Below are 21,382 nucleotides of genomic sequence, written 5' to 3'. Positions count from 1 at the left end.
GACAATGTACAGGATGTATTAAAATGTTATTATAATGTATAAGTATGAATAAAATATTATTATAATGTACATTGAGTAATTTATACACGCCAGTAAAACATCTGTTAAAAATATAAAAATAATTTACCATAGAAACCAGATTTTATTTTAATTGTTTGTGTTGTTTGTTATTTGGTTTTTAGGAGCATTAGCAACTAAGGCCATATTGCTCCGGGGATATGCAGTGGTCATTCCCTGTCCATTCCGCATCCTCCGTATTTGGTGGTCACGGGCTCGAACCCTGGTCTAATCAAGAAGCGTGTGCTGAGCACTGCTGCTCCTGCCCACCTGGCTATGGAGGCGCCTTATTTTAATTAAACACATCAAAAACTATACAGTGTAACTAATGGAGTGTTTCCACCACTTTTATTTATTTATTTTTTCTTAAAGCTCACACAACGTTGTTTTCAATATGAACATTAGTTTTTTCATTTAAATCCATTTTAGAGGGAAAAAAATACTTTAAAATTCTTAAACTCCATTGAATAAAAAACATGCAAAAAAAACGTTAAAAAAAATACATAATATTCAATATTAATATTAACTTAATTGAAAGAATCACAATTTTCAGAGTCAGAAACAACTGCCATATGGAGGGAGAGGTGTTAATTCTTTGCTGGTAGAGGGTTCTGGTGAAACAGGTCCAGTTGATGAAGTGGTCTTGAAGAAATCATCAAGCTTCAGTTGCTTTACACTTTGGTACTGCTTCCTTATTACTGCAGATCGAAATTCTCTAAAATTCATAATAAAGAAGTACATCAGGGTCTGTTGATGATTCAATATAATGTATGATGTCCTCCATATGTTATCTTATAACAGACAATTTAGGATGATGTGTAACTGATTCTTCGTCTCTGTCATCATCATGTCCTCTTGTTCTCCCTGAAGAACATTTTCCACAATCTTTTCCTCAGAAAAAACTTGATAGCCCGGATGACCTTCATCACCTTTGAGCCATTGTTCCACATCATTCTCAGAAGAACCTCAGAAGAGTGTCCCAAAAATTAAATGCCTCAACTCCCTCAAAGTACATTTCAGGTTCTACGTCGTACAACTTCTTCCAAGCTTTGGCCAAGGTAGTAATCCTCATATCTTTTTATGCAGCTGCTAAGTTGAAGATAGCAGATCTGATGTTGTATGCATGTAAATTTTGAAGTGTCCTAGTGCCTCTTATATCTTCTTCTGCATCATCTGTTTCTTCCAAAACAACCATCACCTCTTCCAAAAACTTCTTCTTATACAACCTCTTACATGCAATGATTACACCCTGATCCATTGACTGTATCAGTAAAGTAGTCTTAGGAGGCAGAAAAACACATTTAATTCTCCCATCCCTGCTAACTAACCTCTCAGCATTAGGGTGAGCAGGTGCATTATCTAGTAGTAAAACAGCCTTTATTTCATGAGAAGTAATTTTCAGTACATCTGTCTGATATGCGATGCTATCAGATATAAATAGGTTCTAAATTTTTCCTTTAGGACAGAAATTTTTTGTCTGTTAAATCGGGGTCCGTTAAATTGAGGACCTACTGTAATAATAATAATAATAATAATAATAATAATAAGTCCATAATCAGAAAGAAACAGTCATAGTGGAATTGCCATCATAAATACTTAATGAAATGTGAAATACTGAAATGAAATTTTGTTTGAGTTTGTATTAACTTTGGTTTGCCTTAGCTTGATACTGAAGAAAGGCAGCAAATGACTAAAATGCCCATGTTTGTAATTGTGTGATAATAAAAATCAGTTTCTGCTGTTCTGTTATTCAGTAGTAATAATTTTATAAAGGTATGCTTTGTGTTCCTGTAGGAAGGGGATATGGTGAAACTGCAGATGTATTATCTACCAGGAGGTATTGAGCAGGTGGTCAGTACACTCTCTACAACAGTGGCTGAAGATATAGTACAGGATATATGTCACAAGTTGGGAATCCATTCAGAAATAGAAATGGAAGAATTCAATTTGTATTGCATAGTAGAAGGTGGTATGTGTTCTTAAAAGTAATTTGGTAGTTTAGTATTTTAATCTCTCTCTCTCTCTCTCCTCCCCCCATTTTTAAATCATTTAGCTAGTTTTATTGTAAATGAAACTAGCCAAACCAAAATGTGCACAACATATGTGTACATTTTGGTTTGGCTATGATTTTTATATCTAAGACAGTATGATTTGGCTATCATTTTTATATCTGAGACAGTATTTGTCAGACTTCAGTTGTGTATTAAACAAAGAAAAAAAAAAAAAGACCTAGATTGGTTTCTATTCTTTTGGTGTCATTGTATCTTTAATGACATGATAGACAAATTTTCCTCTAATTCCTATGGCTAGAGCAATTAAAAAATTTGGAGACTGCTTTAAGCAATACTATACCACCTATTTTGTTTTCTTTGTCACTCTGTTCCACATTAACGCATGTGTGTGTGTACACGCGTGTGTGTGTGTGTGTACACGTGTGTGTGTGTGTGCATGCGTGCGTGCGTGTTTAATGGTGCAGAAGCTACATTAACACGTGCAAAATAGAGTAACATAATTACTGCTAATTATTTTGATACACATCATGCAAAGAATATACTAAATACCTCAGTTAGCAGTCTATTTTTGCATTAGGTATTCCATTACTCAAAATTTTTAAAGTATTTAACCTGGCAGTAGCAGTGGACACCTTACAGATGCCCCTCAAATATAAGGTTCCCATGTTAACCGTTAATCGATGATTGAAATTCTGAAATTTTTTCTACCTTCCTAAATATGATCCTGATCCTACCTTCCTGAATTTCAGGTAGTACTCAAAATATCAAAGGCAGATATTGTTGGGATATCAGAGACGTGATGTCACACAGATATAAGGAATGCAGAACTGGAATTTGGGGAGTACAACGTCTACAGAAAGGATAGACAGGATAGGAAGGGAGGAGGGGTTATGCTATTAGTTAAGAAACACCTAAAATCCAAGGAAGTGAAGCCAGTCGACATTGCTGGACACTGCAGTGTCAAGTCAGTTTGGTGTGACATAAGCATTGGGAGATCAAAATTAAGAGTAGGAGTGTGTTATAGGCCTAATGACTCTGATGAGTATAATAAGAAACTGTACAGGGAAATAGAGTGGGCCAATAAATCAGAGAGTCTTATAATGGGGGATTTTAATTTCCCAGATATTGACTGGAATTTGTGGGTTGGCCACTCACACACTAGCAAGGCTTTTGTGGATTTATTGGATGATTGTTTTCTACATCAGCATGTTCGGGAGGCAACTAGAGGGAGTAATACTCTTGATCTGATTATCAGTAGTGATTCTTCATGCATTAAGAATCTGCAGATAAAGGAACCACTAGGTGGCAGTGATCACAGTGTGCTGAAGTGGGATTTACTTAAAGAGGTAACTACCATCAGGGGTAAAGGGAAGGGTTTTTGCTTTTGTAAAGGCGACTACAGTGGTCTGAGACAGTATTTAAATTCTATATGGTGGGACCAACTGATGATGTTACCAACAGCAAATTCAAAATGGGAAGCATTCAAAGAATTAATCTTGGAAGCTACTAGGCTTTACATACCAACTAAGAAATATTGTTCAAGGCCTAAATGGATGTCAGATGAACTAATGAGATATATGGCAGAGAAGAAAAATGCATGGGATACATATCAGTTAATGGGTGACATGGAAGCCTGTGATAGATATAAGCTAATCTGTAACCAAGTCACAAAGGAGATTAGGCAGGCAAAGGCAGATTATGAGAAATCCTTGGCAAAGGATGCAAAGTAAAACAACAAAGAGTTCTTTACCTATGTAAACTCTAGAAGGAAAGGGATGAATCAGATTGGTCCACTGGATATTGATGGTTCAAGTGTTGATGATCCTGCTCAGGTAGCTAACAAACTAAATGAGTATTTTGCATCTACATTCACTCATAAGGAGTTATTCAGGGAAGGGAATGCCAGAGGTGAGTTAAACTCTGGCAGTGAGCTAGATGATTTTGTAATAACTGAGAGGAAAGTGGAGGAGAAATTGTTGAAGATAAACATAAAAAAGGCACCCGGAGTGAACGGGATCTATCCAGTTATATTAAAGGAGGCAGCAAAGGAAGTAAGCAATCCCTTAGCCATAATTATGAGAGCTTCTTTGGACTCAGCAGAGGTATCCATGGACTGGAGAAGTCCAATTCACAAAGGAGGATCAAAGGCTGACACAAGTAATTATAGACCTGTTAGTTTAACTTCTGTTCCAGGAAAATTAATGGAGGCATTGGTTAAAGAAGCAGTGCAGGATCATCTAGAAAAGACTTCAGTTATAGCTCGGACATAGCATGGTTTTGTTAAGGGAAAATCTTGCCTGACCAATTTGATTGGATACTATGATGTAGTCACAAAGGAACTGGATGCAGGGAATAACTTTGATATCATATATTTGGATCTTAGAAAGGCTTTTGATACTGTTGCACATGGAAAACTGCTGAAGAAATTGGAGCAGTGTGGCATTGGTGGAAAATTGCTGCTATGGATAAAGGGATGGTTGAGTGGCAGAAGACAGAGAGTGGTAATCAATGGATACTGCTCATCATGGACTAATGTTATTAGTGGAGTCCCTCAGGGTTCAGTGTTGGGTCCATTGTTGTTTTCTGTATTTATAAATGATATTGATGATGGTATATCAAGCTTAATGTCCAAGTTTGCAGACGATATGAAAGTTGGCAGGGTTGTTAAGGACACTAGTGACTGTACACTGCTGCAACAGGATCTAGAAAAGTTGAGCAGATGGGCTGAGAGGTGGCAAATGAAGTTTAACATTGGCAAATGTAAAGTGCTACATATGGGAAGCAGTAACCCCAGAGTGATGTATCAAATCTGTGGTACTACACTGACAGTGGTAGAGAACGAAAAGGGCCTGGGGGTAATTGTGCAGGCAGATATGAAGTTTTCTGAGCAGTGCAGACGGTCTGAAAGGGTAGCTCATAGTGTCTTGTCAATGATATACAGGAATTTTTCTAGCAGGGATAAGGAGGTGATTATTCTCTTGTATAAGGCAATGGTCAGGCCACACCTTGAGTACTGTATACAGATCTGGAGGCCTCATTTTAAGAAGGATGTAGAGCTGTTGGAAAATTACAGTGTCTGGAGACTAGACACCTGTGAGGTGATCTGATTGAGGTGTATAAAGCCTTGAATGGTTTGAGCATGCTCAATGCTGATGGGATTCTTCCTCTTTCTCAGAATAACCTGAGAGAGTATAAATTCAAATTGAGGAAAGACAGATGTAGGATAGATGTGCAGAAGTTTGCCTTTAGCCAGTGGGTAGTTGGTTGGTGGAACAGACTTCCATCCTTTGTTGTGGAAGTTGATAGCCTAAATAAATTTAATCCTGGGCTGGACGGTTATTTGGAATGATTGGAGCGGTGAAATTGTAGAGGTTTTTTTTGGCTGATGCTGCATAAGCTTGCTTTCTTGCATCATGTGCCTCTACTAATGCTAAAATGCTAATATAATAAAACTTTTCTGCATTAGTTTCTGAAGTGATTTTTCTTATGGTTTTTATATAGAAATTGAGTAAAAGAACTTGTTGGGTGCCCTGCCACCATATTTGCAACTGTTTGGATTTTGCATGAAAAATGATGTGGTACCAGACAAGTGCTTATTCATGTCTTTATTCAGACTTTCTTGGTTACTTGATTTTCCTCTCCTTCTAGGTTAATAAACATATACTGACTTACCCTAGTTGTTTTCACAGCATAAAGCCAATAAGAAAAAACCCAGCATCCTCTCAAGATGGCTCCTACTCTCTGGGAAGCAACGTATGGAATTTCAAATTTTGCGTGCTGTGAAGGGCACCAATTTTGAAATAAGCTGAAAATGGAAGTAACTAATATTATTGAATATACATAATTTGTTAATAATATTTATATACATAATAAGCTGAAAAATATGTGCTTATGTATTTTCAAAATACACTTAATGGTCTTTTAAATTGGAAAATTGAAGAGACTAAGAGCCTGATAGTTCTATTTTATATTAAGTATACTTTTCTTGTAATTTTTAGCAAAATTAATATATTTTTTGAAAATAAAAGGTGTAACACACACTTGTATGCTTTAAAAAAATTTTAATATGGTTTTAAACTTAAGAAATTTCATACAGTAAGTATCACAATCCATTAAGAAAAGATGAAATACTGGCACTATTCAAGCAGAATTCAAACAACCCAATATATTTTCCAAAAATTAACCAGGTAGTGATGGCTGTGCACCTCACAGGTTCTCTCCCCTCAAAAAAAAAATTATGTTCAGCAATAACCATTAATCAGTGATGAATTAAAAATCTGAAATTTTTACTACCTTCCTAAATATAATCAGACTTTTGCTGCAATGGTTTTTTCAGTGATTTTATTGCAGTTTTTTGTATAGAAATTGAGTGTGAGAACCTGTCATGTGTTCCACCACTGCTTTTGTGACTGTATGGATTTTATTTGAAGAATGGCATGCAAACACACAGCGTACAGGACAAACACTGAATGCTGTGTTTTTCAAAGTTTCAGGTATCTTGGTTTTCCTCTCTTTAGGTATAAACATCTACTGCCTTACCTTAGTTGTTTTTGAAATATTTCTCTGCACCTGTTCCAAGAGATCCACATCTTTCTTAAAATGAGGCTTCCAGACCTGTATGCAGTATTCAAAATGCTAACTTAACTGTTGCCTTATACAGTGGGATAATCATCTCCTTGTCTCGGCTGGCACAGTTCCTGTATATTATTGACAACCTCCATTAGCTGCTCTGGCAGCCTGTTTGCACTGATCAGAGAACTTCACATTAGACTCTACAATTATTCCTAGGTCTCTTTTGTTTTCCACCACCTTGAGGTGGTATCACCTGATTAGTGTATTATTTTGAGATTACTATTGTCTATGTGAATGTTATGAATGTTAAACTTAAATTGCTACTTTTCAGCCTATCTACTTAATTTACCTAGGTCTTGTTGCAGTAGTATGCCTTGGTGTTCCTGTCATTAATCACTCTGCCAACTTTTGTATCATATGCAAAATGTTGACAGTTAAAGTTTGATATGTCAATATCATTAATAAATATTGTAAACAGTACGTGACCCAGCACTGAACCCTGAGGGGCTTTAGATTTGATGGTCCACTGATAATTAAATTTCTTTATGTGATTAACTTTTATTTCATATGATAAAATAGTTATTATTCATGTATCAAATGAACACAAATTGAAAAAATGCATATGATATATTACAGGTTCATTCTTGTAGTTATTAACGTCATACATATGAACAAGTTTCATAAGATGAACATTCCTGGAATATTTATTTATTTCTCTCGGTAAATATAAATAGATGAAATTTGCTATATTGGTTAACAACCAATGGCAGTCAAAATGCATTATGTCAGCCTGTGTTTTGCAGAAGAACTGTAGGTTTGAAAAACTGTTTTGAGTACCCCATTGCTAATTATCACTGAGTCAATAATTTTATTGATGAATAGCATTAAAGAATCCTAAAGCCATATTTAAAACTTTGCTTCACTTAGTAGAATTATTAGTAAGGAATGAGTAATAGAGAGAGAGAGAGATGCCAGGTGTAGGCTTGTTTGAGTTATTGAATGAGATTTAGGAAGGGATTATTATGAAATAGTCTTGTGGTTGATATTATAACCAGGTATAAACTAAAAAAGAAAAGGGGATGGGGAATTAAATGTAGGCAAAACAAGGTAGTTAAAGAGAATTGTAGTTGGCATGTTTATCTGCTGGTATGTTTAGTTGAGCAGTTGAAATAATAACAGCTGCAGCTGAGAGTTATGAACTTGACAGATTTATGAGCCTAAGAATTTGAATATTACAGACATGTATACACAGTGTTAGAAACAGTGGCAAAGAGAGACACTAGAGCAGACTCTGAACATTATGAATTGGCAGCATTATATGATAATGTAGACTTTAAATTCACACACTAGTTTCTCACTCGCCTTAATAATTATATCTACCCATTTTAACTATGAAATTTTCTGTAAAGTATATTGTGCTAAGTCACATACTGGTTCATATTCATGTGCCACATATTGGTTCAGAGCCGGGTAAGCCATATGATCCTTTATTTGAAAAACAAAGGTCACAAATTGATAAGTAATTTACAATTGTTTATTACTGATTATATCTATTTTCATAGATATCTACACAGTACCTATTAACAGAGATGAGTATATCTTGGACATTACAACGGAATTACAAAAGAATAGTCAGCCATTTTACATCATCTTTTGTCGTTCTTTGTATCATTCGCCTTTGAGATTAGATAATGAACTGTATATTGAAGTCATCTTTCATCAGATTGCACCAGACTATCTGGAAGGATTTTTTCTACAAATTGCCCGTGGTGTTTTGTCTGAATTTTTTGTGGTAAGACATGTTTTTAAAATGTTCATATTCAATTGTCCTTGTTTTAAAAAAATTCATAATCATAACAGGATAGTAATAATTTTCAAACAGTTCTTACAGTAAACGAGTGTTAATGCTGATTGCACTAAATAAATATAAATGTTTGGTATATGTATTGTATAAACCTTGAACTTGGAATCCAAGAAGTAAATTTTTATTATATATATATATATTGCATAAATCTTAAACTTGAAACCCAGGACTGTTTCAGTGAAAGATTATTGTAATATTCATTTACTTGTAACAGTATACATTATTTTTTAAAAATTCATATGCATGAAAAATTCACAAATATCTCAGATGTAAGAAAAATTCATGATGAATAACTTCTTGTTATTACCAGAATTTTTTTCTAATTTGTAATTTTAGACAAACAGAAATGCAATGGAACTTATTCTTGATACTAGTGATGGGGATTGGGATGTTGGCTAATAAGAAACGTGATTAACTGTTTAATGCCAGCATAGCTGCATCTGACAGATGCCACTTTTTTAAATTATTATTATTTTTTTTATAATTTGTAAATAAAATCGGCTAAGGTAAAGAAAGCCTGCCCGAGAAGCATGCAAAAGTTCAATGAAATTTACCGGTAAAAGTACTTTGCCATAACGGCATTTGTATTGTTGCTCGCTCGGTAAACAGATGGTGGGTGTTATCGGTCTGGAGTAGAAGTTGAATCCCACAGGAGCTTGAAACCCTCCCGAAGTGGAGAGGGATAACCTGACCTTTTTTCTTTAGAATCACTAATTGAATTAACTAGTTGAATCACAAACAGAGTCATATTGGAAGTTCTGGCGTCGTAAAAAATGTTCGTAACGTAATTTCACAGGTAAACTTTTTCGAAGTTTGCTCTCTTGCCTTTTGTTTTTTTCTTCTTAATAAACAATTTATCCACTAGTCCACCAGTCATTCTGGTGGACTAGTGGATAAATGGGATTCAATTTCTACTCCTGACTGATAACACCCACTGTATGTTTATTGAGCGAGAAACAATACAAATGCTGTTATGGCAAAGTACTTTTACCGGTAAATTTCATTGAACTTTTGCGTGCTTCTTGTGCAGGCTTTCTTTACCTCACCATGAAATCAAATCCTTCAGTATCTTTTCCTATCAATCTTTTCTAAATGATTATATAATATTTGCTGTTTGTTTTTTGATATACTCTGAGTTATAAGGGATTAATTTTTGTTTGGTGATTTAGCAGATACCATGCAGACGGTTGTGTCTATATTTTTTTGCATTCCATACCACATTGCAACTATGAGACACCAGCAAAACCAGCACCAGTTGTCTAGTCTGCCATAGAGCTTTGTTTTCCTAGCTCTTCACTGAAATGAAACATGAACAGCTGTGGCATTTGTAAATTCAAATTCAGGGGAAAGGACCCTGTAAATTTTAGGGAATATCACATAAACCATTCATTGTTATTATTATTGGTTTTTATCATTTAATTTTTTATACATTGTAATTGAGTTTTGTAAATCATAATAAAACATTTTAGTTAAACATAAAAAACAAAACATTAATTTTTTTATAATTAGAAATAAAAGGTGTCTGATAGATGTGAGTATACAGTATTTGTTCCATTTAAGGCACAAATGATGGAGGATTAATCAAACAGTATAATGTTTTTAAATTAAATTCTCAATGTATGTATGAGTATTATATGTGCATGAGAGCATATATAAGTGATAATAAAAGAGCAAAGAAATATAGAAAAAAGGGATAAATATGTCAACAGGGAGAAGAAATATATAAAAGAGTAAGGAGCAAGAAGAGTAAAGAAATAAAAGAAAGAAATTATGGTGGTGTGTGTGTGTGTGTGTGTGTCTGTGTGTGTAAATTATTAAAATTATACACAAATGTACAAATAAAAATGGAAAGATAAATATATTGTCATATATCACACAACCCTGATATTGTAATCATGAATCAATCAGAATTGCATGAAAAGACAACAATATAACTTTTGTTTCTGATGCAAAGCAAATGTCACTGCAAGGTACAATTAAAAAAATTATGAAATAGGTATAATTTAATAAAATTAAGAATTTGAAATATAAAAGTAAGTGCTGAAAGGATGTAAATATTGGAGAGGAAACTGTATAATGTCAACATGTGGTTTACAGTTAACCCACAGTTCTCTCTATTGACATATTTATCAATTTTTTATATATCTGTTCGCTCTGTTATTATCACTTACATATGCCCACGAGCAGAAGCCTGGAAAACAAGATGCAGGATATTTCAGAGACTGCTGGGAGTCATTGCGGTACAAGTAAACACATGGGTTGTGTTAGGGTAGCTAAGAATAGGAACAGGTGCATGTGTACTTGCGTGTATACCAATGCTAGGAGTTTGGTAAATAAATTTGATGAATTTGAGGTATTGCTCAAAGCATCAAAGGTGGATATTGTTGGGATATCAGAGACGTGGTGTCACACAGATATAAGGAATGCAGAACTGGAATTTAGGGAGTACAACGTCTACAGAAAGGATAGACAGGACAGGAAGGGAGGAGGGGTTATGCTATTAGTTAAGAAGCACAAAATCCAAGGAAGTGAAGCCAGTTGACATCGCAGTGTCGAGTCAGTTTGGTGTGACATAAGTATTGGGAGATCAAAATTGAGAGTAGGAGTGTGCTATAAGCCTAATGACTCTGATGAGTATAATAAGAAACTGTACAGGGAAATAGAGTGGGCCAGTAAATCAGAGAGTCTTATAATGGGGGATTTTAATTTCCCAGATATTGACTGGAATTCGTGGGTTGGTCACTCGCACACTAGCAAAGCTTTTGTGGATTTATTGGATGATTGTTTTCTACATCAGCATGTTCGGGAGGCAACTAGAGGGAGTAATACTCTTGATTTGATTATCAGCAGTGATTCTTCATGCATTAAGAATCTGCAGATAAAGGAACCACTAGGTGGCAGTGATCACAGTGTGCTGAAGTGGGATTTACTCAAAGAGGTAACTACCATCAGGGATAAAGGGAAGGGTTATTGCTTTCGTAAAGGTGACTACAATGGTCTGAGACAGTATTTAAATTCTATACAGTGGGACCAACTGATGATGTTACCAACAGCAAATTCAAAATGGGAAGCATTCAAAGAACTTATCTTGGAAGCTACTAGGTTTTACATGCCAACTAAGAAATATTGTTCAAGGTTTAGGCCAGATGTCAGATGAACTAATGAGACATATGGGAGAGAAGAAAAATGCATGGGATACATATAAATTAACATGTGACACAGAAGCCTATGATAGATATAAGTTGATCTGTAACCAAGTTACAAAGGATGTTAGGCAGGCGAAGGCAGATTATGAGAAATCTTTGGCAAGGGATGCAAAGAGTTCTTTACTTATGTAAACTCTAGAAGGAAGGGGATGAATCAGATTGGTCCACTTGATATCGATGGTTCAACAGTTGATGACCCTGCTCAGGTAGCTAACAAACTAAATGAATATTTTTCATCGACATTCACACATGAGGAGTTATTCAGCAAGGGGAATGCCAGAGGTGTATTCAACTCTGGCAGTAAGCTAGATAATCTTGTAATAACTGAGAGTGAAGTGGAGGAGAAATTGTTGAAGTTAAACACAAGAAAGGCACTTGGGGGTGGATGAGATTTTTCCAGTTATATTAAAGGAGGCAGCAAAGGAAGTAAGCAAACCCTTAGCCATAATTACGAGAGCTTCCTTGGACTCAGGGGAGGTACCCATAGACTGGAGATGTGCAAATGTGACCCCAATTCACAAAGGAGGATCAAAGGCTGACAAGTAATTATAGACCTATGAGTTTAACTTCTGTACCAGGAAAATCCATGGAGGCACTGGTAAAAGAAGCACTGCAGGATCATTTAGACAAGACTTCAGTTATAGCTCGGACACAGCATGGTTTTGTTAAGGGGAAGTCTTGCCTGACCAATTTGATTGGATACTATGATGCAGTCACAATAGAACTGGATGCAGGGAATAACTTTGATATTATATACTTGGATCTTAGAAAGGCTTTTGATACTGCTGCACATGGAAGACTGCTGCACAAATTGGAGCAGTGTGGCATTGGAGGCAAATTGCTGCTATGGATAATGGGGTGGTTGAGGGGGAGAAGACAGAGAGTGGTAATCAATGGACACTGCTCATCGTGGACTAATGTTATTAGTGGTGTCCCTCAGGGTTCAGTGTTGGGTCCATTATTGTTTTCTGTATTTATAAATAATATTTATGATGGTATATCAAGCTTAATGTCCAAGTTTGCAGACGATACAAAGGTTGGCAGGGTTGTTAAGGACACTACTGATGCTATGCTGTTGCACAGGATCTGGAAAGGTTGAGCAGATGTGCTGAGAGGTGGCAAATGAAGTTTAACATTGACAAATGTAAAGTACTATATATGGGAAACAGCAGCCCCAGAGCAACATATCAACTCTGTGGTGCTACACTGACAGTGGTAGAGAATGAAAAGGACCTGGGGGTAATTGTGCAGGCAGATGTGAAGTTCTCTGAGCAGTGCATACTGGCTGCAAGGGTAGCTCATGGTGTCTTATCAATGATATACAGGGATATTTCTAGCAGGGATAAGGAGGTGATTATTCCCTTGTATAAGGCAATGGTCAGGCCACATTTTCCCTTGAGTACTGTATACAGGTCTGGAGGCTTCATTTCAAGATGGATGTAGGGCTGCTGGAACGAGTACAGAGAAGGGCAACAAGATTAGTGAATGGAACAAAGGGTTGCTCTTACGAAGAAAGGCTTAAGTTTTGCAAATTACAGAGTCTGGAGACTAGGCACCAGCGAGGTGATCTGATAGAGGTGTATAAGGCTTTGAATGGTTTGAGCATGCTCATTGCCAATGGGATTCTTCATCTTGCTCAGAATAATCACCTCAGAGGGCATAAATTCAAATTGAGGAAGGACGGATGTCGGATAGATGTGCGGAAATTTGCCTTTAGCCAGCGGGCAGTTGGTTTGTGGAATAGACTCCCATCGCTTGTTGTTGAAGTTGATAGCCTAAACAAATTTAAGGCTCAGCTGGACAGGTATTTCGAACGAACGGAGTGGAAGTGGTTTTTTTTTTTGGCTGATGCTGCATAAGCCTGATTCTTTGCATCATATGCCTCTACTAATGCTAATGCTAATAATATATTCAAAATAAAGGTGGCATCAAAAAATGAACAGTTTGAATTATTTCTGAATTTTAAGCTTATAAATGAGGTAACTTTTCGTCCAGTGGTGGGATTCAGCTGGTTCACACAACCTGTTCCTGTAATTTCCCCGAGTTTGTGTTTCATCATATTTTATTATAGATCATTCTATTATGTTTCATTATATTTCATTGAAATGAAAAACATTTCAATGAAAACAGGTTCTTGAGTTGTAGGGTGGGAAAACCTCAAAAGTAAATGGTAGATACAGTATTGTAACATTTTCTGAGAAATCCCTATGTACAGAGCTACAGTATTGTAAGACATTGTATATTGGGTGATTATAGTTTTTATTACTGCTGTAAGTGTACTGTAAAAAATTCATCAATTTTCTGACCAGAAAGTCAGATAGGCACACACGTATTACTTCTGTTTCAGAATGAACATTTCTTTTCTTTGAGTTTCCATCTAGTTCCCCTTATTTTATGAGCAACCTTCAGCTACCCAGTAGCATCTGAGAAAAAAAGTAATAGTAATGTGAAGACAAAAAAAAAGTTAAATAAGGCTTAAAACAAAAAAAAACAGAGCTGTATCATGTTACTAAATTAAAGTATAATTCATTGTTTAAAAAAAAAATAAGTGGGTATAGCAAAATTGGCTGTCCAAAAAGAGTGTATTTGTGGTGTAGGTATTTCATTATATTCAGTAAACAGGAAAGATTTTCCTGTCCCTAAAATTTTGAGCTGCCCTAGAAAAATTAGTAAGTATTTGCATATAAAATAAATGTATGTTTTATCATAGAAACAGTGGCATTGAAATGTCTCCTCAAGCGGGGTGATAGCTTGAACACACTGTTTCATGAATTCCATAAAGTTACAAAACCATTTAGAGATATGACTCCATGCTGTCAGCAGTGTATCCCATAATTGCTTTACAGTGGCTTCTGGTGGATCTTGAGCAGCACTGTTCATGTGCATGTAGATGTTTGGTGGAGTGGAGATCTGGTGAGTTGCTTGGCCATGGGAAGGAGGTGGTCTTACAGACGTTCTACAAAACATATGTTTGTTCAGGTGGTATGGTGCATTGTCCTGTTGAAAGATGCCATTATCGCTGAATAATAAGACCACTGGTAGAATTCCAAATACAGCCTCTGTACATGCAAAACAAATAATATCTGAAGATAATGCAAAGCATTATTATTATTTTTTTGTATAAGTTTGCTTTCTTGTGTCATATGCCTCTACTAATGCTAATTCTAACCTATGGCTCACCCAGGGTCCTGAGCTGGATGTCATCATTCTTCTCTTTGTTGGCGATTCCCTTTTCTCTCTCTCTCGGGGTAACCCAGGGAATTTTTTTTATTTATTTTTTTATTTTTTTGGCTGGTGCAGCATAAGCCTCAGGCTTCCTTGCACAATGTAGCTAATGATAATAATAATAATAATAATGTTTGTATGTAGTTCTACTGGAATCTAGTTCCCCTTTTCTGCCCAAGGGACGGGTGCAGAAAAGAGGAACCAGATTGCTGAAGGGAACAAAAGGGTGCTTTTGCCTATGAAGGTTCCAGTTCTGCAAATTGCAGCACCTGGAGGCTATGCACCTGGGAGGGGATCTGATTAGGGTGGCTAGGGCCTTGAATGGATTAAGTAGGCTAAATGTTAATGGCATTCTTCCTCATTCTGAGACTATACACGAGAGAGCATAAATTCAAGGAAGAACTACACAAATTGTTGGAGGGTGTGGATGGTTGCAGTGTGTATTTTTTTTATATTTATTTATTTATTTATTTTATTTTATTATTTTTTGCTTTCTTCCATTATTTGCCACTACTACTGCTACTACTAGTATTGTTCCAGGCCTTTGAGATCTCACTTTTAGAACCTCCGAAAATATGTGCACCTTCGCTCCAGACTAAGTAATTTGACATTCAATACTGCTCATTATAATCACTGGTCATTATAAATCTTGTCAATGAATCAATGAATGGATATCCCTAAACTGAGTTAAATTTCCCATAAAACCAATATGCCATTGTCGAGGAACAGCTCAAAGTTACCATTACATCATGTCTCTGACATAATCCATAGCAGACAAATCAGAGAACCTATTAAACTAGGTGTAAAGTTGATATAAAGAGATACTGATAATATTAGTGATATATTTAGGTGAGGTGTGTGTGTGTGTCAAACATCATAGCACAACTAAGGCGTCTGCATATTGTGTCTAAATGGATTTCTTTCAGTCGGTTTTCTCTTTGCTGTGCGAAAATAACTGTACAAGTTTCCTGGGATGGACTATGCAACTCTCACGCTAACTCAGCCCACGCTGTGAACAAGAACATAATGTCCCCAGGTGCTCACATCTGGTGAGTACGGGCTAGGCATACTCAGGGTCCTGAGCTGGATATCATCATTCTTCATCCTTCTTTTTTTTGGTGATTCTCTCTCTCTCTCGGGGTAATTCAGAAAAAAAAAATTTTTTTTGGCTGGTGCAGCATAGGCCTCAGGCTTCCTTGCACCATATGGCTAATAATAATAATAATAAAATAATAATAATAATAATATAATGTTCTATGTCTGAATTATAAGGCTGGGCACACACCACTTAGTCAAACCAAGACAAAACAGCTTTAGAAAGCCTTACTTAGAGTGATCATATTGCAGTTTGTGTTGCAGTGCACACCAGCTTAGTCTTGTCTTGATTCTGTGGGTGTTTGTCATAAACTGCAATATGACTGACTGCTTCTGAGTAACTTATCTAAGCTGTTTTGGGTATTAGTATTGCAAAATGGTTCAAAGAAGTAAAGTTTATACAGCATCAGCCAAAAAAAACTTTTTGCTAACTTCATTTGTTTATTCCTTCAAATAACATTTTACCTATATTTAAATTTATTCAAATTATCCATTTCCACAACACTGGGTGGTTTATTCTAAGAATGAATTACTGTCTGGATGAATGCAAATTTCTGTGCATCTGTTTTCTGCAACCATACTTTTTAATTTAAATTTATATCTGTTTGTGTGTCATTTGAGAAAGAGCAAAGATGCTATCCGCATTTAGATTACTCAACCCTTTAAAACCTTATGCACTTCAGTTGAGTCTCCACACAGATGCCTAATAAAAATATACCACCAACTAGTCTTGTTGCTCTTCTCTGTATCTATATCAATCGTAAAATGAGGTTTCCAAATCTATATGCGGTATTCCATATATGGCCCAGCTGGTAGGATAATCACCTCTTTATTCCTGCATGAAGCATGGAAATACCCAACTTGTGTTGCTATTTCTACAGGTCTTAATGTTGGAGAAATTGACCAGGTTTTAATGAAACTAGGGGGTAATTTTCATGAGCACCTCACGTTGAATACTAGGAGATGCATATGGAAATGGGCTTAAGTAACATGAGCCCTAGAAGTATTTAAAAGCTTGATGCTTGCTGTTCCTTAATGAATTCAAGACTTCTGAAAATTTTCACAGTGTAAATTGCCACCTTGCATTCTGGCAATCAACTACATTCATTTTTGTTATCAAAGGCTTGTGGGCACAGTTTATATTTGAAAATTCATAGTCTGCAGCTTTCTACATGTTGTGGAAACATTTACAGGTTTCCCCATGACTGCTCACAGCTCCAAACTCAGGTGATCTAGTGTCTGATGGTGAGGTAACTTACCATCTCAAGGTGTGTTGACTCCTGTCAGTCACTATTTTACACGTATCTGGTCATATCTTGGGCTTGGTGGCATCCTTCCATTTCTTCAGCATATTGCCAATTGTCCTGAGCAGTAGCATGCTCAAAACTTAAACAGTATACTCATTCAGTATATGTTGAAGACTAAATGCACAAGGCATAATATGTTATGGGTATAACGGCATCATTTTATTTTATCTCATATTGTGGCTACCTTCATGAGATACCAGGTATTGCACTACTTTGAATAAATAACGCTTCTCTAGTAGAGGAAACTACTGTTATATTCAGTATGCACATTTGAAAAGTGGTTAGTCAGTGCTGACTACTGATCACCTTTATAGGTGAAAATATTTGTATATTTCATATTCACACACAATTTCCTGCAATCAGATTGGTGTCCCATGACATTTTGGAAGAGTAATGTATAATCTAATGAGTTTGATGTGACAACACTATGCTATGACCCACCTGAGGATTAGTCATAATATATTTCTGTATTATACATACATTTTACATCAAGTCCTTATGGCTATAGTTTTCTTGATGTTTACTTTACCATAAACTTCAGCCTCTGCAGCTGCAATAAAATTATCAAACAGCTGCTAATTTCATATGTGGAATGAATCATAAACAGTCTCATAGTCCATAAACAGATAAAAACATTAGAACAGAAAGTTATCTTTTTTTAAATAATTATGTCTTGATAGCGTTTTTGTACTTTTTTTGACCTATTTGCCCAGTAATTATCAGAGTTGTTGAATTCTTAAGAGAAATCAAAGATCAGACTTTCATTGAAAGGTATTGTAAATTAATATTGCTGAAGGGCAAGAAAGAGTTTTTTCCATTGGAGGTTATGTTGTTATGGTTAGGTTGTTGCACCTGACTGTGTATTAAAAGTAGATACTGATTACATTAAACTCCATCTTTTATCAAGTTGGCATAAACGCAAAAATTACAATTGCTCATTCTGCTTATGCAGACTTTAGTAGATATTAGTTATTTTGTTTTCTTTATATTTGTTAATTACTCAGTACAAGAATTTTATAGCATAAATTAAAGTTGGCAAGAATACTAATTGTTGTTATATTTCGTAATGTTATCAGTGTAGTTAATAAAATATTAAAACTAAGTTTTGTATACTCTTCCTGTCTTAGGTAGATATTGTTACAATTGCAGCATTACTGCATAGAGCAGCAGATATGAACTTCATTCCCACTGAGTAAGTGATTAATTCTTTGAAACAAAACAAAAGTATTTCACATTACTAATTTTGCTGTCATGTTTCATAAATAATCTTATAACATTTAGTAACTATTGCCTTTCATATTTAGTATTCGTGTTCTGTTTATTATATGTTATTTTACTCTGAGCACATTTTCTTTTGTTGAGTTGTGTACAGGATGTTTCAGTTAAAAGGCACTAGGGTCTGTCTCGCTTATTTTTAAGTTTGTTTTTTTATCATCTTTGAACTGAAATTTTTGAATTTGATGCTAAAATTGAAGAACAATTTAAATTCTTCTAAAAATTAAAATTTTGCATAATTACCTGCTTTTTCCCCTCAATAGTAAAGTTGTTTTCCCCATCCTTGGTTTAGCATAAAAATGTCATTTATGTAAATCTGAAACCAATATAAAGAAGATTTTATTTAGTGGGGGAGAGCAAACATGTGGTTGCAATGTAACATTTGCTCTTTATTACACATGTTTAGCTGCACAGAATAGCTGGCTGTATGACGGCAGTTATGTATTGCCTCTCAATCCACAATTTTTTTTTTTTTTTTTTTTTTTTTTGTATGTTAGTTTCAGAAATACATTGATATGTACTTCTGAAATATCTTTTGATATTTCAGAAGTACTTATCAATGTACTTCTGAAATATCAAAGTGAAAAAGAAGCAGTTGATTCAGGAAATTTTAAATTTAGACATCATAAAATCTACTAAGTAATATTTAGCTCAACTTTAAAACTAAATTAAAAAATTTCAGTTCAGGCATGACAAAAAAGGTATCCACACACAAGGTGTTTCAACTAAAAGGTACCAGATGCTGGTACCTTTTAATTGAAACACCCTGTATGTAGGGTGGAACCCAAACTCAGTATCCAAGAAGAGCAACAGAGTTATATTGGATCTGCTGCTGGGATAATACCTGTCTAATATGGGTATGTGGGATTTTTTGACTTTTCCTCAACTGAATTTAAAGATATTTTTTCAATAAAAGTGCACTTGGTCTGCATGGTTGAACTTGGCTTAAGGATATGAATGATATATCCCCACTTGTATCACATTTTAATTACAGTTTTTCAGTGCATTAGAGTGGGTAAGAAGGGTGGAAGTGTGGCTTTATTTGTTGCTGCTGGGATTTTAATCTGCCTTCATTTTTGTGTTGAATTCTTCTCTGTTTGAAAGTGTAGCAAATAGATTTTGCTTCTTTATGCAGTCAGTTCTTTTTATGTTGTTTACTGTCTATTCTCCTCTATCTAATGTTTTATGTGATGAAGCTGTAGGCTGGCTATTGCTTGCAAATGATATCATTTGTTATAGCCGATTTTAATTTGGGATTAAATTTAAATATTAATATTATTGCCTGTTTTGTGAATCAGTTAGTAGTATTTCACTGTTCTGTATTGGCATCTCACCTCCCTCTGTGAGTTACCCCTGGATTGGGTGTATTTAAGTTCACTGGTGAGCTTCAAGTCTGATTATAATGCACTTGTTATTGAGGCTAGTTTGAGCCTACAAAATTCGGGAGATTTGTATACCAGGCAATTCCAGCTATTCAGAGAAAAATGATTTTCTTTCCAATCTGTCTGTATAAATCTCTTAATTATGGATTTCCTTTTTGAGTTATTTCCCTGTTATATTTGCACTAAAATTTACCCATTTCATGGTTGGTTTTGGCTTATTAGGTGGCATACATTTATCGCATTTAATGCTATGTCCAAAATATGTTCCATCTCAAGTCGCAGCAAGTTACTGTGGTGGAAAAATACGCCATATTTATTATTAAAATTAAAGAGCATCTTCATTGTTCTTATTGTTGATGCCCTTCAACAAAATCTTATAGTAATTTTTCTTTTGTTCAGCCTAATTTCAGTGTGGTAAAATTTTAAGAAATTGATGAATATATTCAATCCAGAGCTATTATGAATTCTAGATTTTTTTGGATTCTGGAATTTCCTCTGCTGAGAATTTTTTCTGGAAGGTTGAATGCAACATGTGACCAAGCCTAATCTGCCCCAGTCAAATTTGTCTTCACAAGTTTTTGAAATTGAACTGTCCTTTGATGAGTTCAGTCAGGTTTCCATTCCACGGTGCAGCTTAAATGTATTAGTCAACTCATTAAAGAATTTCTTGGCCACAGGTAATGAAATGATAGCAAGTTTTGCGGGCAGAGTGGGCAGTTTTTATGTACTGGACACTGTATTCTTTATATGTATACTTTTAAGTACTGATTTCCAGATTTTCTATATAAATATAGCCAAATTCCTATACCTAAGGTGAACTCATCCTAAGAGCTATTGAACTTTCAGCTTATCTCAATCTCCTCATCATTACTGAAAACCTTAGATAAAATTCTCTTTAAAGGATTAGCTGTTTGTTTTTATCTGAAATTTATTTGGCTTGTAATTCAAGGGAAAACTTCTATGTGGTTTTCTCATTATTGTGGCTGCATTCAGTACAGTGGCTGTTGACGGTCTGTTATTTCTTTCAGCATGTTTTTTACAACTAGAGCATCCTTATTTAAATTTCTTGATTTTCTACTGTGCAACATTTGGTTAGTTTTAATTTATAAGACTGTAACAGTTATTTGGTATACTAGTCTGGAGCTTCCTCAAGGAGAATCTCTTTTTCCATCTTCATCATTTTCTTCAGTGATACTGCATCTCTTTCTTTAGTCCAAGATTAAATGTCATTGGCTATAAATATCATTGAAAAATAGAAAAAGCTATTTATATAAATATAAATAGCTTTTTCTCAGCACCTTTTAAGCTATAAATATCATTTATAGCTTAAAAGCAGCTTAAAAGCAGGATCTTGATGAATCATTGATTATATCAGTTGTTCTGGTTT

At 35.2% G+C, this 21,382-nt stretch overlaps 1 protein-coding gene across 1 annotated transcript in view; it reads left to right on the top strand.

The window, feature by feature from the left end:
• Window positions 1–21,382, top strand: part of LOC150076424 (unconventional myosin-XV-like) — a 163,604-nt gene that overhangs the window by 87,306 nt on the left and 54,916 nt on the right. The window contains exons 9-11 of the mRNA XM_090387355.1: window positions 1,852–2,026; window positions 8,204–8,433; window positions 18,466–18,530. Of these exons, the coding sequence (XP_090243481.1) occupies window positions 1,852–2,026; window positions 8,204–8,433; window positions 18,466–18,530 (470 nt within the window). The remainder of the gene's footprint in view (window positions 1–1,851; window positions 2,027–8,203; window positions 8,434–18,465; window positions 18,531–21,382) is intronic.

The sequence above is a fragment of the Mastigoproctus giganteus genome, chromosome 13 (assembly GCF_048544385.1).
Source record: "Mastigoproctus giganteus isolate SK-2022 chromosome 13, ASM4854438v1, whole genome shotgun sequence".
Taxonomy (NCBI): Eukaryota; Metazoa; Arthropoda; class Arachnida; order Uropygi; family Thelyphonidae; genus Mastigoproctus; species Mastigoproctus giganteus.
The sequence above is the reverse complement of the archived record's forward strand: the minus strand, read 5'-3'. Positions and strand labels throughout refer to the sequence as shown.